The 14,547-nt window shown below is 38.8% G+C and overlaps 1 protein-coding gene across 1 annotated transcript in view; it reads left to right on the top strand.

The window, feature by feature from the left end:
* The window catches only part of LOC129774753 (non-lysosomal glucosylceramidase), a 67,643-nt gene extending 58,356 nt beyond the window's left edge, over positions 1–9,287 (top strand). Inside the window, exon 8 of the mRNA XM_055778692.1 lies at positions 6,172–9,287. Within this exon, the coding sequence (XP_055634667.1) occupies positions 6,172–7,268 (1,097 nt within the window). The 3' untranslated portion in view covers positions 7,269–9,287. The remainder of the gene's footprint in view (positions 1–6,171) is intronic.
* The last annotated feature ends 5,260 nt before the right edge of the window (positions 9,288–14,547 follow it).

The raw sequence follows: 14,547 nt of genomic DNA, 5'->3' as shown, positions 1-14,547 counted from the left end.
GTTATATACTTGTTACTTTTTGGTCCAAAAACTTGTTTCAATAGCCTTAAAACTACTTTCAAAAGAGGCTATTGAAATCGCCAATCGGTATATAAGCGAGCGCCGCTCGTAAATCCACTCAGTTATAATTGAACAGCGATTGGAGCATGTTGTCGCTGTTGTGCTGAAGCTAACTTCGTTTATCATGAAAGCGCTGATGAACGGTGTCACCAAGGGCCTGTTTGTGCATCTTAGGCCAGAAGGGAATCCATCAGGAGAAGAGTGATGCCCCAAACGGTTCCGCTTGAGACATCGGAGCAGCCACCACACACACACATACACGCGCGAAACTATTTTTGTTTGGTTGCCATCCAGTATCGAGAAGATTCCGGAAAGATGGCATCGTTACTGAAAAATAATCTATCAGTTCCCCTTGGAATTGAAAAATACATTCATGTGAAAGAGTTTATTTTAATGTTTCGTATCCATATAACACTGCATCCAAACACATTTGGTTTTGTGATTTTTCAATCAAGTGCAATGAGCAGGTGGTTATAAAGTTAGCATTAACCACTGGTGGGCTTCGAGTATCGAGGAGAATCTGGAAAGATGTTATCGTTATCGTCAAGTGCAATTAGCAGGAAAGCTTCTGAAGTTTATTCTTCCCCATCAGTAGGATATTTTCGTATCCAATATTGGTTGCGCGCGCAACGGAAAATGTTTCGCGAAGATCATATAATTTTCATTCGATTATCGCTCAGTCGCTGAAAGTTTCAAACTCAAAGAGTTCATTCGCCTCTAGCTTGCCTTCCAAATTGCCATCGTAAACCACACCTCCCCTCGATTCAAACACGGACAAAAAGCATACTTAAGTGATACTCTGGTGGTGAAACGCATTCATTTTTCGTGACGACATCGACAAGACAACATCGTTACTGAACGAGTTGAACGAGCTGAATGAGCTGGACGAGCTGGACGGCAAAGGATCGAGGGATTCATCACCTGACCTGACCTGACCTGACCTGAGCCGATCCATCAGGGGGAGAAGAGAAGGCGACTAAGAGAGTATTAGCATCGAAAAACATCGGAGACATCCGTAAAGATGTCATCGTTGCTGAAAAATAATCTACCAGTTCCCCTTGGAATTGAAAAATACATTCATGTGAAAGAGTTTATTCTAATGTTTTCTAACCATATAACACTGCGACCAAATACATTTGGTTTTGTGATTTTTCAATCAAGTGCGATCAACGTAGGACCACATCTTTCGGCAATTTATTAGAGATGCAATGAATCATACGAAAAAATTCCCGCTCTACGTGCGCTGGCAAACGATGTTTACTCAACAATTTCTCAAATAAGAAATGGGTGTTGTGAGAAAGGATGAGCGAACGCAAAAATTATGCAGACTGTTTTGATGCAACAGATATTTTGTCTATTGGAAATGGAATATAAATCATATCACAATACAAGCAATGTATTATGTATTATACAACTTTCGTGTGATTGCTTCTTTTGCTGGATATTGTGCCTTCACATAACGCTCTCGTTTTCGAAGTTCCCCAAATATTCATTTATTCATTCATTCAGAATTGATTCAGCTGCAACTAAAAACAAATGATCACCAAATCAACGATAGTCCTACGTCACCTTTGCGGTTATACCACAGATATTGGGTTGGGGAAAAAGAAATGTCGTATATTGCCAATATATGGCAACACTTAAACATATCTTGTGTTGTATTTATCGCATCGGGTCATAGTATACGGCTATTTAAAGACGACAATCTGTGCTACAAGTGTCGTTTCGACAGTGTGATTGTCCTTTTCAGTCTCAAGTTATAGCGCGCCAAAGATGGAGTCCACCAAGCAAGAAATTCACCTTTTTTTACGTTTTTACTACCTGCGAGGTAAAACTGCAACGAAGGCGGCCGAAAAAAATCATATAGTTTAAGGACCCGATACTGTAACGATTCGCACAGCACAGCGTTGGTTTAATCGATTTCGTTCTAGTGTAGTGGCTGTCGAAGATACACCCCGTACTGGTAAGTCAATCTTCGTGGAAACCGATAAAATCGTTGAAATCATCCAAGTAGACCGGCATGTGAGCACTCGCTCGATTGGCCAGGAACTGGGTATAGACCATAAAACCGTTTGGAACCATTTGCAGAAGATTGGATTCCAAAAAGAGCTGGATGTATGGGTGCCACACGAGTGGACGCAAAAAATTCTTTTAGACCGAATCAACGCATGCTATGCACAGCTGAAACGGAACGAACTCAACCCATTTTTGAAGAAGATGGTGACTGGTGACAGAAAATTCGAACCGAGTCGGATATGGTGTACAACAAATTTTTACCTTCAGTTTTGCACCGATGAACGCAGCTTTTATCGTTGAAAAATACCTTCATCACATCCGACTTGAAATGCGCGCACTTTGACGCCACATTTAAACCGGAAACTATGCTCAAATCCACGAAAATTGATTGATCGATCAGAAAAAGTCACCAATAAGTCACCGTGGCCATTCTCACGGCCGAGTGTTTAGTTTAGTTTGCCGAATTGACCTGTCTTGAAGCTATAGGCGAATGAAATGAGAAAGTCTGAAAGTCTGAGAAAGCCTCTATAACTCAAAACATTATCATAACTACACCAATAAATCCACAGAAGCTATCGTCCAGCATAAAATTATAAAAATCAATTCGCTTTTGATTTTTTCGAATATTTTTTTTTGAGTGCATCGAAATTTAAAAAAACTCTTAATTCAAAATTTTTGGTGGCCCAGAAAAGAACCGATGAGTTTGCGTGATTTTGTAGAAGCAGTTGAAGATGGTTGGTTCATGAGTCATTCTTGTTCTCGAGATTTGTGTCCATATTGTCATTGCACGTAGCGTACTCAGAATGTATCGCGAATAGACACAGTGCGTCCCGAGACGATTAAATATTTGTTCCCCCACCACCGTTATCTATTTGATAACGTAAAAAATCAACAATTCGTACGTGTGATTCAATCATACACAACAAATCTCCACATAACGGTATCAAAACAAACACTGCACGTCCTTTTTAGTACACCTCTTCAGCTTTGTTTCTGCCTGTCAATTCAAACTCTGCACTATGCTTACTTTGCGCATATTCTGAAAATGCAATCTTAGACAAAAATTTCTGCACGTTCTTTCAACACGGTAGCGAAATTGAAACTGAGGTTGACCAGAGCGAACAACATTTTTTTGGGCTATCATGGTCATCCGATGGCATCCATTACACTCCAGTACAGATACAGAAATGATGTTGTGCAAAAATTCCACCAGACGGCATGGAAATTGACCGGTGCTTTCACCAAACAAGAAATCACTGTGTGCGATATCCATCTTTCGGCCTTGAAAAACGGCATTTGGAAAACCTTGCTGTAAAATCGCGAATTGCTTGTTATATATAATCGATAAATTATAAACGGGCGGAGGTTTAATTCCAATGTTTTCTGTTGAAAGAACGCTGCTATTTCTATTTCATAAAAACGTTTCCTGTTTTCTGTTTTGGGATTATTACAGAAAGATGTAGTCCTACGTTGAAGAAAATTAGGTAATGACTTCTTAGGTTTTCGTGATTGTTGCTTATACAAAATAGTTTCTAATGAAGTAACACTAGATGGCCAACCCGAGGATCCCGAGGAATGCTATTAGCGTCATAAATATTAAAATTGAATGAAAATCGCTCGGATCTATTATAGTCAACGCGCTCTAAAACTACACTACAGTCTCAATATACTTTTATGAGAGGACTAGCTGACCCGGCAAACTTCATCCCGCCCAAAATTTGTTTTTAGTTCTCAATACCTTCAAACATTCACGTTTTCTTACTAACAGCAAGTTCATGGGTCCAATCGCAGAACTGTTCATTGATTGATCTTCTAAAAAAACTCCTAGTACATCTACAAAAACTCATCATTATCATATCAGATTATTCTCAGACACAATTTTCGTTCAATACTTTTCAACCACTTGCAAATAACATGTTTCTCCGTTACATGGAATAAATGTTTTATACAGAAAATATGATAGAATAAAGACAGACCCCTCCCCTCTTCTCCCCTTGGAGAGGGGGGAGGAGTGTCTATTCACCATAGAAACGTTTCGTGTCCCCTAAAATCTTCACATGCCAAATTTGGCTCCATTTGCTTGATTAGTTTTCGAGTTATGCAGAAAATTGAGTTTAATTTATATGTCAGCCCCCCTTTAGAGAGGGGGGTCGAGTCACCACCATAGAAACATTTATTGCACCCTAATACCTCCATATGCCTAATTTGATTTCATTTGCTTGATTAATTCTCGAGTAATGCAGAAATTTGTGTTTCATTTGTATGGCAGCCCCCCCTAAGAGAGGGGGGGAGTATCGAACCACCATAGAAATATTTATTGCACCCTAAAACCTTCACATGCCAAATTTCGTTTCATTTGGTTAATTAATTCTCTAGTAATGTAGAAATTTGGGTTTCATTTGTATGGCAGCCCCCCTTTAGGAGGGGGGAGGAGTATCTAACCACCATAGAAACATTTATTGCACCCTAAAACCTCCATATGCCTAATTTGGTTTCATTTGCTTGATTAATTCTTGAGTAATGCAGAAATTTGTGTTTCATTCGTATGACAGTCCCCCCCTTAGAGAGGGGAGAGGGGTCCCAAACTATCATGAAAAATTTCCCCGGCCCCAAAAACCCCCACATACCAATTTTCATGTCGATCGGTTCAATAGTTTTCGAATCCATAAGAATCCGACAGACAGACAGACAGAAATCCATTTTTATATATTAGGCTGTCAAAAAAGTCCTGCGGTATTTCCGCGAGATGTCGTTGTAAGCGCGTAGTTCTAGTTGTATTCATTGTATCGAGTCATACTATAGCTTGTTGGAAAGGTATTTTTGCGCGCTATATTATAGTCCTTGACAGTGTTTTGTTTGGTTAAGTCGTTCGTGAGTTATAGTGTCGCAAATATGGAGCAAAATAAAGAGAAAATCTGACATATTTTACAGTACTACTATGACAAAGGCAAAAATGCATCTCGAGCTGCCAATAAAATTTGTGCAGTTTATGGACCCGATACAGTTTCCATTTCCACCGCACAACGATGGTTTCAACGTTTTCGTTCTGGTGTAGAGGTCGTCGAAGATGCGCCACGCTCCGGAAGGCCTGTCGTCGAAAATTGCGACAAAATCGCTGAATTAGCCGAGAAAGACCGGCATAGTAGCAGCCGTAGCATCGGCCAAGAGCTGGGGATAAGTCATCAAACCGTTATTAACCATTTGAAGAAGCTTGGATTCACAAAGAAGCTCGATGTATGGATGCCACACACGTTGACTCAAAAAACATCTTTGACCGTATCGACGCATGTGAATCGCTGCTGAATCGCAACAAAATCGACCCGTTTCTGAAGCGGATGGTGACTGGCGATGAAAAGTGAGTCACTTACGACAACGTGGAGCGCAAACGGTCGTGGTCGAAGCCCGCTGAAGCGGCTCAGACGGTAGCCAAGCCCTCATTAACGGCCAGGAAGATTCTGCTGTGTGTTTGGTGGGATTGTCAAGGAATAATCTATTATGAGCTGCTTCCCTATGGCCAAACGCTCAATTCGGACCTGTACTGCCAACAACTGGACCGCTTGAAGGTAGCACTCATGAAGACGAGGACAGCTTTGATAAACAGAGGCCGCATTGTCTTCCATCAGGACAACGCCAGGCCACACACTTGTTTGGTGACGCGCCAGAAGCTCCGGGAGCTCGGATGGGAGGTTCTTTTGCATCCGCCGTATAGTCCGGACCTTGCACCAAGTGACTACCACCTGTTTTTGTCCATGGCGAACGAGCTAGGTAGTCAGAAGTTAGCCACAAAAGAGGCCTGTGAAAATTGGCTATCAGAGTTTTTTGCCAATAAGGAAGCGAGCTTCTATAACAGGGGTATTATGAAGTTGGCATCTCGTTGGGAACAAGTCATCGAACAAAACGGCGCATATTTGACTTAAAACAGATGATTGTAACTAATTTTATGAACAAATGAAAATTAAAAAAAAATAACGCAGGACTTTTTTGACAGCCTAATATATAGATGATTCGCCAAATATAGTTTGATAGATTTTCAACTCATTACAACTTTTAAACAAGCTGCATTTAAATTTTATTTGTGCATTCATACCGTTTCAGATGAGGAACCGTTCGAACTGATCAACGCATACCCGATACACGATGTGTCCGAGTGGAGAGATTTGAATACCAAGTTCATCCTTCAGGTCTACCGGGATTATTACACGCTCAGTCATTACGCACACCTCAATGCGGAGAACGCGAGCAAATTCAGCTCGATTGAGTTTATCGACAAGGAAAGTACGTACGAGATGTACATTCAGGACAACCGGAACAGGGTTTCCCCGGAGGAGAAAGCACAAAACCGAAAATCGGCCTCGATGTACATCAACGAATCCAACGGGAAGGTGTACCTGATGGACGCTATGGCCTATCTGAAAAGTATGTATCCGGCCTGCAAGTTGGTGCTGGAGAAGACACTCGAGTGGGACACGGACGGTGACGGTTTGATCGAGAACAGTAAATCACCCGACCAGACATACGACACGTGGGTTATGGACGGGCCGAGTGCTTACTGTGGAGGTCTTTGGCTGGCCAGCCTTCACTGTATATCGGTGATGGCGAATTTGCTCGACCAATCGGAGGATTGTGTCAAGTATCAGGAAATTTTGGAGAAAGGTAAGGCGTCATTCGAGGAGAAACTGTGGAATGGATCATACTATAAATTCGACGCACAAAGTACTTCGAAAAATTCCATTATGTCGGATCAATTATGTGGCCATTGGTACCTGCGTTGTTGTGGTTTCGATTACGACATATTGCCAAAGGAAAACGTTCGAACAGCACTCAAAACGATATTCGATAACAATGTGATGGGCTTTTGCGGTGGGAATATGGGGGCAGTCAATGGGTACACCCCCAGTAACCTACCGAACAAAGATGGTCGACCGGATATTTCAACACTGCAGGGGGAAGAAGTTTGGACCGGTGTAACTTATGCTCTGGCTTCGACGATGATTCACGAAGGGATGTTTACTGAAGCGTTTCAAACTGCCGGAGGACTTTACCAAACACTTTCAGAAAAAATTGGTATGAATTTTGAAACTCCAGAAGCGCTCTATGCTGAACGGCACTACCGGGCTATCGGTTACATGCGACCCCTCAGTATTTGGTCCATGCAGACTGCCTGGGAGCAGAAGAAGTTACATAGGGACTAAATATACTACATTCATATGAATTTGTGCAATAAATGTTAGGTTTGTGTTCGAAGTGAATGACGATACTCAAATGTCATTATATGTTGTGATAAGCATCAAATTATTGTTTATAGAGTAAGCAGAAGTGCAATTTTTTAAACATATTTACCTATCCCATAAAAATTTTTGACTAGTACTACATAGTGTTTCCAAGTGCTTTTGAGATCTTAATTGCTTCCGCTATCTCGAACTAAATTTAAAATCTGGATGAAGTTCTACTTATTCTAATCTTAATTACAACTTTTCTATTATTGAACATTCTGCCATTGAATATGCTGCGGTCTACAGATACATTTAACACAAAAGTACAATTTTAATTTTAACTGAAAAAAGTAAACAGAGTAACACAACATGTTTCAACAGCAGTCACTATCGCTCTCGGATAACTAATTTCGAAATTGAAAAATGCGAATTGAGAAGTTCCAACATGTGAAGGGGATCAGTAGTAACGAGCTTAATTGCAAAATGTGTTCAAGTTAATGATACTAAGCTTCGTATGCTTATGAATTTATGATAATACGATAACAGCAAAAATGGTACGATCATGTGATGCTGCTACAAAAATCAAATAAAATAATGGGAAAATACAAGTCAGGTGATTCGGCTTCCGTGACCGAATGATCCCGTGGCCGAGTGGTTAGCGTCATAACTAACATGCCGGGTGTTCGGGTTCGATTCCCGTTCTGGTCGGGAGAATTTTTCGTCAAAGAAATTTCCTCCGACTTGCACTGTGATCACGCGTATTCTAGAGCTTGCCACTCAGAATGCATTCAAGGCGTGTTATTTGGCATAGAAATCTCAACTAAGTACTAATAAAAATGACGCAAGTAATACTACGTTGAGACGGCGAAGTTCCTCTAGGAACGTTAGTGCCATTGAAGAAGAAGAAGACCGAATGATTAGCGGCCTCAGTGCTTATCCTACATAACGTGTTCAACCCCCGTTCGGAACGAGTGATTTTTCTCGTCAATAGAAATTCTATCGACTTATAAACACATATCTTCAAGTCGACAAAAATACAATCACACATACCACTCAAATCAATGCCTATTATTCGGCATCGAAACTTCAATCAAATACTGAGGGAATGACGAAGTTCCTGTATGGAACGTAAGTGTAATTGAAGAGGACGATAAAGCGTTTTATTGAAAGCAGTTGTAAAACATAGCTGTATTATGCGTGTAATGCTTCTATCACTGATAAATTGTGTGACGAACCAGCCAAAAGTGTTGAAAGTCACTATAATACAGAAAGAAAAAAAACTGATAAATTGCGTGCTACTTTAATCATAAACTGTATTCGAAAACAAGGCAAGGCTTAACATTCAAAAATATTTCAAATTTTAATCAATAGAGGGTTCGTTCAAAACCAGCCAAAAGTGTTGAAAGTCACTATAATACAGAAAGAAAAAAAAACTGATAAATTGCGTGCTACTTTAATCATAAACTGTATTTGAAAACAAGGCAAGGCTTAACATTCAAAAATATTTCAAATTTCAATCAATAGAGGGTTCGTTCAAAACGTAACGCAATATATTTCATGTATTCATATCTATTTACACAAAGTATTGAGTATTTCACTGAAATTGATTATTTTGAATGTATTTTTGATAATTCCACAAATGCGGTCTACACCTTGTGGTGCTAAAAAATTCACAACAATGTTGAATGAATAATATACGTTCAAATATATATTCTATTACGAGACGCCAGAGGTATTTATTATCGTTAGATTTAAAAGCAATGAGCTTTCTGTTAGACAGTATAACGAGCTATATATTTCCGGTTTTCACAAACAGTTGCGGATCTAAAATTTTCAAGTAACAACGTTTCCACAAATTTGTAGTTGCATATGCGGAATATAAATTCATCGTAGCTCGACTAGCGAAAACGGCCTGTCAGAATTGTCTGTACAAAATAAAATGTATGCAAAAACAAATCGCAGCGCTATCATTTGAGTGTAATAAACATTAATGGATAATTATCTTTCTTAAATAATTGTCATGTACAATCCGAAAGCCTAACAACCTTTATACATCAGTGATGAAGCACGTCTGAAGTTTTATTGAATCAAATAGATTTTAAATTTCTTTGTCTTCTAGATCTTTGGGAAAGTATCCTAAATAGTATGGACAATGTGGAGAAGCTATAGCGGTTATAGCATCAGATTTTTCATTTATAACGGGAGACGGACTAACATCTATGAGCATGGACCAATTGAAGCGGGCTGCGTCAAAGGGCCTGGCCGGGTAAGGGAGTAAAAAGTGCCTCCAAACCAAATCACTAGCTGTATGGCAAATATTGTATAGGATATAAAAAAAGAAATTTTGGCGGTTTATTTGAACCCCTATGTGGTTTAACATAGGATCTGTAGTGAAAAACGTTCTTTTTCAATTATTCCACGCCATCCTCAAAAGCTTCGAGATTAAAATTTGAAAAAAATTCTGAATGTGCATATTACCGCGGTGTATCAAGAAAAATTATCAAAAAAAGCTCATCAAAAAATTAAGCACTAAAAAAATATTGAAATTTTTAATTTTTTTTTATTTAGGGATTTAGTACTACTCTAATTCATATTTAAATGTGTTCCAACGGCTTTTCTAGATATGTGTGATTTTTTTCAGTGTTGCGCGGTACAATTTTTTTTTATATTTCCGAAGAGTCTGGCTGGGTAAGGGAGTAAAAAGTCCCCCAAACTAAATCACACGCTGTATGGAAAATATTGTATAGGGTACTAAATAAGACATTTCGGCAGTAGTACCAGATATTTGAGTCCTTATATGGTACACCATAGAATCTATGGCGAAAAATGCACCTCGTTTTTTTTCATGCCATTCTCGATAGCTGTGACACAAAAATATGATTTTTTTTTTTAATTAAATTTTATTTTTATTTTAAATTTAATTTTAATTTTTTTTTTGATTTTGAGATTCAGTGCTATTCTAGTTTGTATTCAAGTTTCTTCCTACGTCTATTTTAGGTATATGTGATTTTTTTTCAGAATTTTGAGTGTTTTTCGCAGTACAAAAAAATTATATATATTTTTAGGCATTTCGGAATTTGGACGAAAAATATTACTTTGAGACCCAATTTTACTCTAATTTTTATTTAAATGCGTTCGTATGTGTTGTTTTTCCCACATGTAGCTTGATTTTTTCTTAAATTTTCAAGAAAATAGCGCAAAAATAATTTTTTTTTGCCTTTGGGCATTATTAATTCATTTTGAATTTAGACACCCATTACTGCTATATTATTTTTAAAATTTTGTTTTCCATATGTCTAAATTTTGTCGGTATATTTAGAGCATTTTTTTTATTAATTCGTTTATTTTTACAGGCTCAGTTACTTAAGTTTAAAGGAGCCGAATTCTTAAATATAATTTTAAAACTATATATATATAAACAATTTTCTTACATCTATGGTTAGTAAGGTGGAAAACCGATTACTCGCGGTGTACTCGAGTTTAGGAGGGTGACATATTATTAGGAGGATGGGATATAAGGAAATTGTAACAATGTTGATGAACATTCATTTCATAAATCTATTGGTATATCTATAGTGTATTTACATTTCAACTTATTCTACTATTTATAGCAAGGGGACGATTTACCCGCAAAGGAAGGAAAGGAGGGTATAAGGATGTAGGGACAATCACACACGAAGATCTATAGCTTTAAGGAAAACATATATATGGGACATGTAATCAAGGTCTAACCGAGCCAACACATCTCTCACCGGCACATTGGGCTGTCTTCCTCGGGCCCGAAGGGAGTTTTCTAAATTCGATCTGGCGACCAGATACACCTCGCACGACTAAACAATGTGCTCGATGTCGTGATAACCTTGGCCACAAACGCAGAGATTGCTGCTGGCAAGATTGAAACGAAAGAGTAGTGCATCTAACGAACAGTGATTGGACATGAGTCGGGAGAAGGTGCGAATAAAGTCCCGACTCAAGACTTTTGAACCACGGTTTGAGGCTAACTCGATAATCGAGTGAAACCACCGGCCCAATTCATCTTCATTCCACTTGCGTTGCCAGTTAGCGATGGTATTTTTGCGGACTAAAGAATAAATTCATTGAAGGCGTTTTGACGCTGATAAATATCGCCTTCAAATGCACCTACCTTTGCTAATGAGTCAGCCCTCTCATTACCCAGAATGGAGCAATGTGAAGGGACCCAGATAAAGGTAATGACATAACAGCGTCTGGATAAAGCACTCAAAATTTCTCGTATTCTCTCAAGGAAGTACGACAAGTGCTTTTCCGGCCTCACTGAACGGATAGCTTCGACAGAGCTAAGACTATCCGTTACAATGTAATAGTGTTCAACAGGTCGTGAGGCGACGCTGTCCAGCGCCCAATGAATTGCTGCCAATTCAGCAATATACACTGAACAAGGATTCTGAAGACTGTGTGAGGTGCTAAAAAATTCGTTGAACACTCCAAATCCTGTGGACTCGTTTATAGTGGACCCATCAGTAAAGTACATATTATCACAATTGATACCCCCATACTTTTCATCGAAGATCGTTGGAGCGATCCTCGATCGTTGGTAATCTGAATATCCATGGATATCTTGCTTCATGGACAGATCAAAATGCACAGAGAAATTGATGTAGTCAGGGAAACAAACACGGTTGGGAAAATACGAAGAAGGATCAACCTGCATGGAGATGAATTCATGATATGAACTCATGAATCCGGAGTGAAAATTTAGCTCGATCAGCTGCTCAAAATTTCCGATCACCAATGGGTTCATGACCTTACACCGGATGAAGAACCGAAGAGATAATAAATTGAAGCGATCTTTTAGTGGGAGTAGGCCTGCCAAAACCTCGAGACTCATGGTATGCGTTGAGGGCATACATCCCAACGCGATACGGAGACAAAGATACTGAATTCGCTCGAGTTTAATGAGGTGTGTTTTGGCAGCTGATTGAAAACAGAAACTGCCATACTCCATCACTGAGAGAATAGTTGTTCTATACAACATTATAAGATCTTCTGGATGGGCTCCCCATCATGTGCCGGTAATTGTACGGAGAAAGTTTATTCTTTGTTGGCATTTTTTACTCAGATACCTAATATGGGCCCCCCAAGTACATTTGGAGTCGAACCAGACCCCAAGATACTTGAATGACATAGCATGAGTTATCGGTTTACCCAAAAGCTGAAGCTTTGGTTTTGCTGGTCTATGCTTCCTAGAAAAAACCACTAGATATGTGTGATTTTTTTCAGTGTTGCGCGGTACAATTTTTTTTTATATTTCCGAAGAGTCTGGCTGGGTAAGGGAGTAAAAAGTCCCCCAAACTAAATCACACGCTGTATGGAAAATATTGTATAGGGTACTAAATAAGACATTTCGGCAGTAGTACCAGATATTTGAGTCCTTATATGGTACACCATAGAATCTATGGCGAAAAATGCACCTCGTTTTTTTTCATGCCATTCTTGATAGCTGTGACACAAAAATATGATTTTTTTTTTAAATTAAATTTTATTTTTATTTTAAATTTAATTTTAATTTTTTTTTTTTGATTTTGAGATTCAGTGCTATTCTAGTTTGTATTCAAGTTTCTTCCTACGTCTATTTTAGGTATATGTGGTTTTTTTTCAGAATTTTGAGTGTTTTTCGCAGTACAAAAAAATTATATATATTTTTAGGCATTTCGGAATTTGGACGAAAAATATTACTTTGAGACCCAATTTTACTCTAATTTTTATTTAAATGCGTTCGTATGTGTTGTTTTTCCCACATGTAGCTTGATTTTTTCTTAAATTTTCAAGAAAATAGCGCAAAAATAATTTTTTTTTTGCCTTTGGGCATTATAAATTCATTTTGAATTTAGACACCCATTACTGCTATATTATTTTTAAAATTTTGTTTTCCATATGTCTAAATTTTGTCGGTATATTTAGAGCATTTTTTTTATTAATTCGTTTATTTTTACAGGCTCAGTTACTTAAGTTTAAAGGAGCCGAATTCTTAAATATAATTTTAAAACTATATATATATAAACAATTTTCTTACATCTATGGTTAGTAAGGTGGAAAACCGATTACTCGCGGTGTACTCGAGTTTAGGAGGGTGACATATTTTTAGGAGGATGGGATATAAGGAAATTGTAACAATGTTGATGAACATTCATTTCATAAATCTATTGGTATATCTATAGTGTATTTACATTTCAACTTATTCTACTATTTATAGCAAGGGGACGATTTACCCGCAAAGGAAGGAAAGGAGGGTATAAGGATGTAGGGACAATCACACACGAAGATCTATAGCTTTAAGGAAAACATATATATGGGACAAGTAATCAAGGTCTAACCGAGCCAACACATCTCTCACCGGCACATTGGGCTGTCTTCCTCGGGCCCGAAGGGAGTTTTCTAAATTCGATCTGGCGACCAGATACACCTCGCACGACCAAACAATGTGCTCGATGTCGTGATAACCTTGGCCACAAACGCAGAGATTGCTGCTGGCAAGATTGAAACGAAAGAGTAGTGCATCTAACGAACAGTGATTGGACATGAGTCGGGAGAAGGTGCGAATAAAGTCCCGACTCAAGACTTTTGAACCACGGTTTGAGGCTAACTCGATAATCGAGTGAAACCACCGGCCCAATTCATCTTCATTCCACTTGCGTTGCCAGTTAGCGATGGTATTTTTGCGGACTAAAGAATAAATTCATTGAAGGCGTTTTGACGCTGATAAATATCGCCTTCAAATGCACCTACCTTTGCTAATGAGTCAGCCCTCTCATTACCCAGAATGGAGCAATGTGAAGGGACCCAGATAAAGGTAATGACATAACAGCGTCTGGATAAAGCACTCAAAATTTCTCGTATTCTCTCAAGGAAGTACGACAAGTGCTTTTCCGGCCTCACTGAACGGATAGCTTCGACAGAGCTAAGACTATCCGTTACAATGTAATAGTGTTCAACAGGTCGTGAGGCGACGCTGTCCAGCGCCCAATGAATTGCTGCCAATTCAGCAATATACACTGAGCAAGGATTCTGAAGACTGTGTGAGGTGCTAAAAAATTCGTTGAACACTCCAAATCCTGTGGACTCGTTTATAGTGGACCCATCAGTAAAGTACATATTATCACAATTGATACCCCCATACTTTTCATCGAAGATCGTTGGAGCGATCCTCTATCGTTGGTAATCTGAATATCCATGGATATCTTGCTTCATGGACAGATCAAAATGCACAGAGAAATTGATG

This window comes from Toxorhynchites rutilus, chromosome 3, assembly GCF_029784135.1.
Source record: "Toxorhynchites rutilus septentrionalis strain SRP chromosome 3, ASM2978413v1, whole genome shotgun sequence".
Lineage (NCBI taxonomy): Eukaryota > Metazoa > Arthropoda > Insecta > Diptera > Culicidae > Toxorhynchites > Toxorhynchites rutilus.
This window is presented reverse-complemented; position numbering and strand designations above follow the sequence as displayed.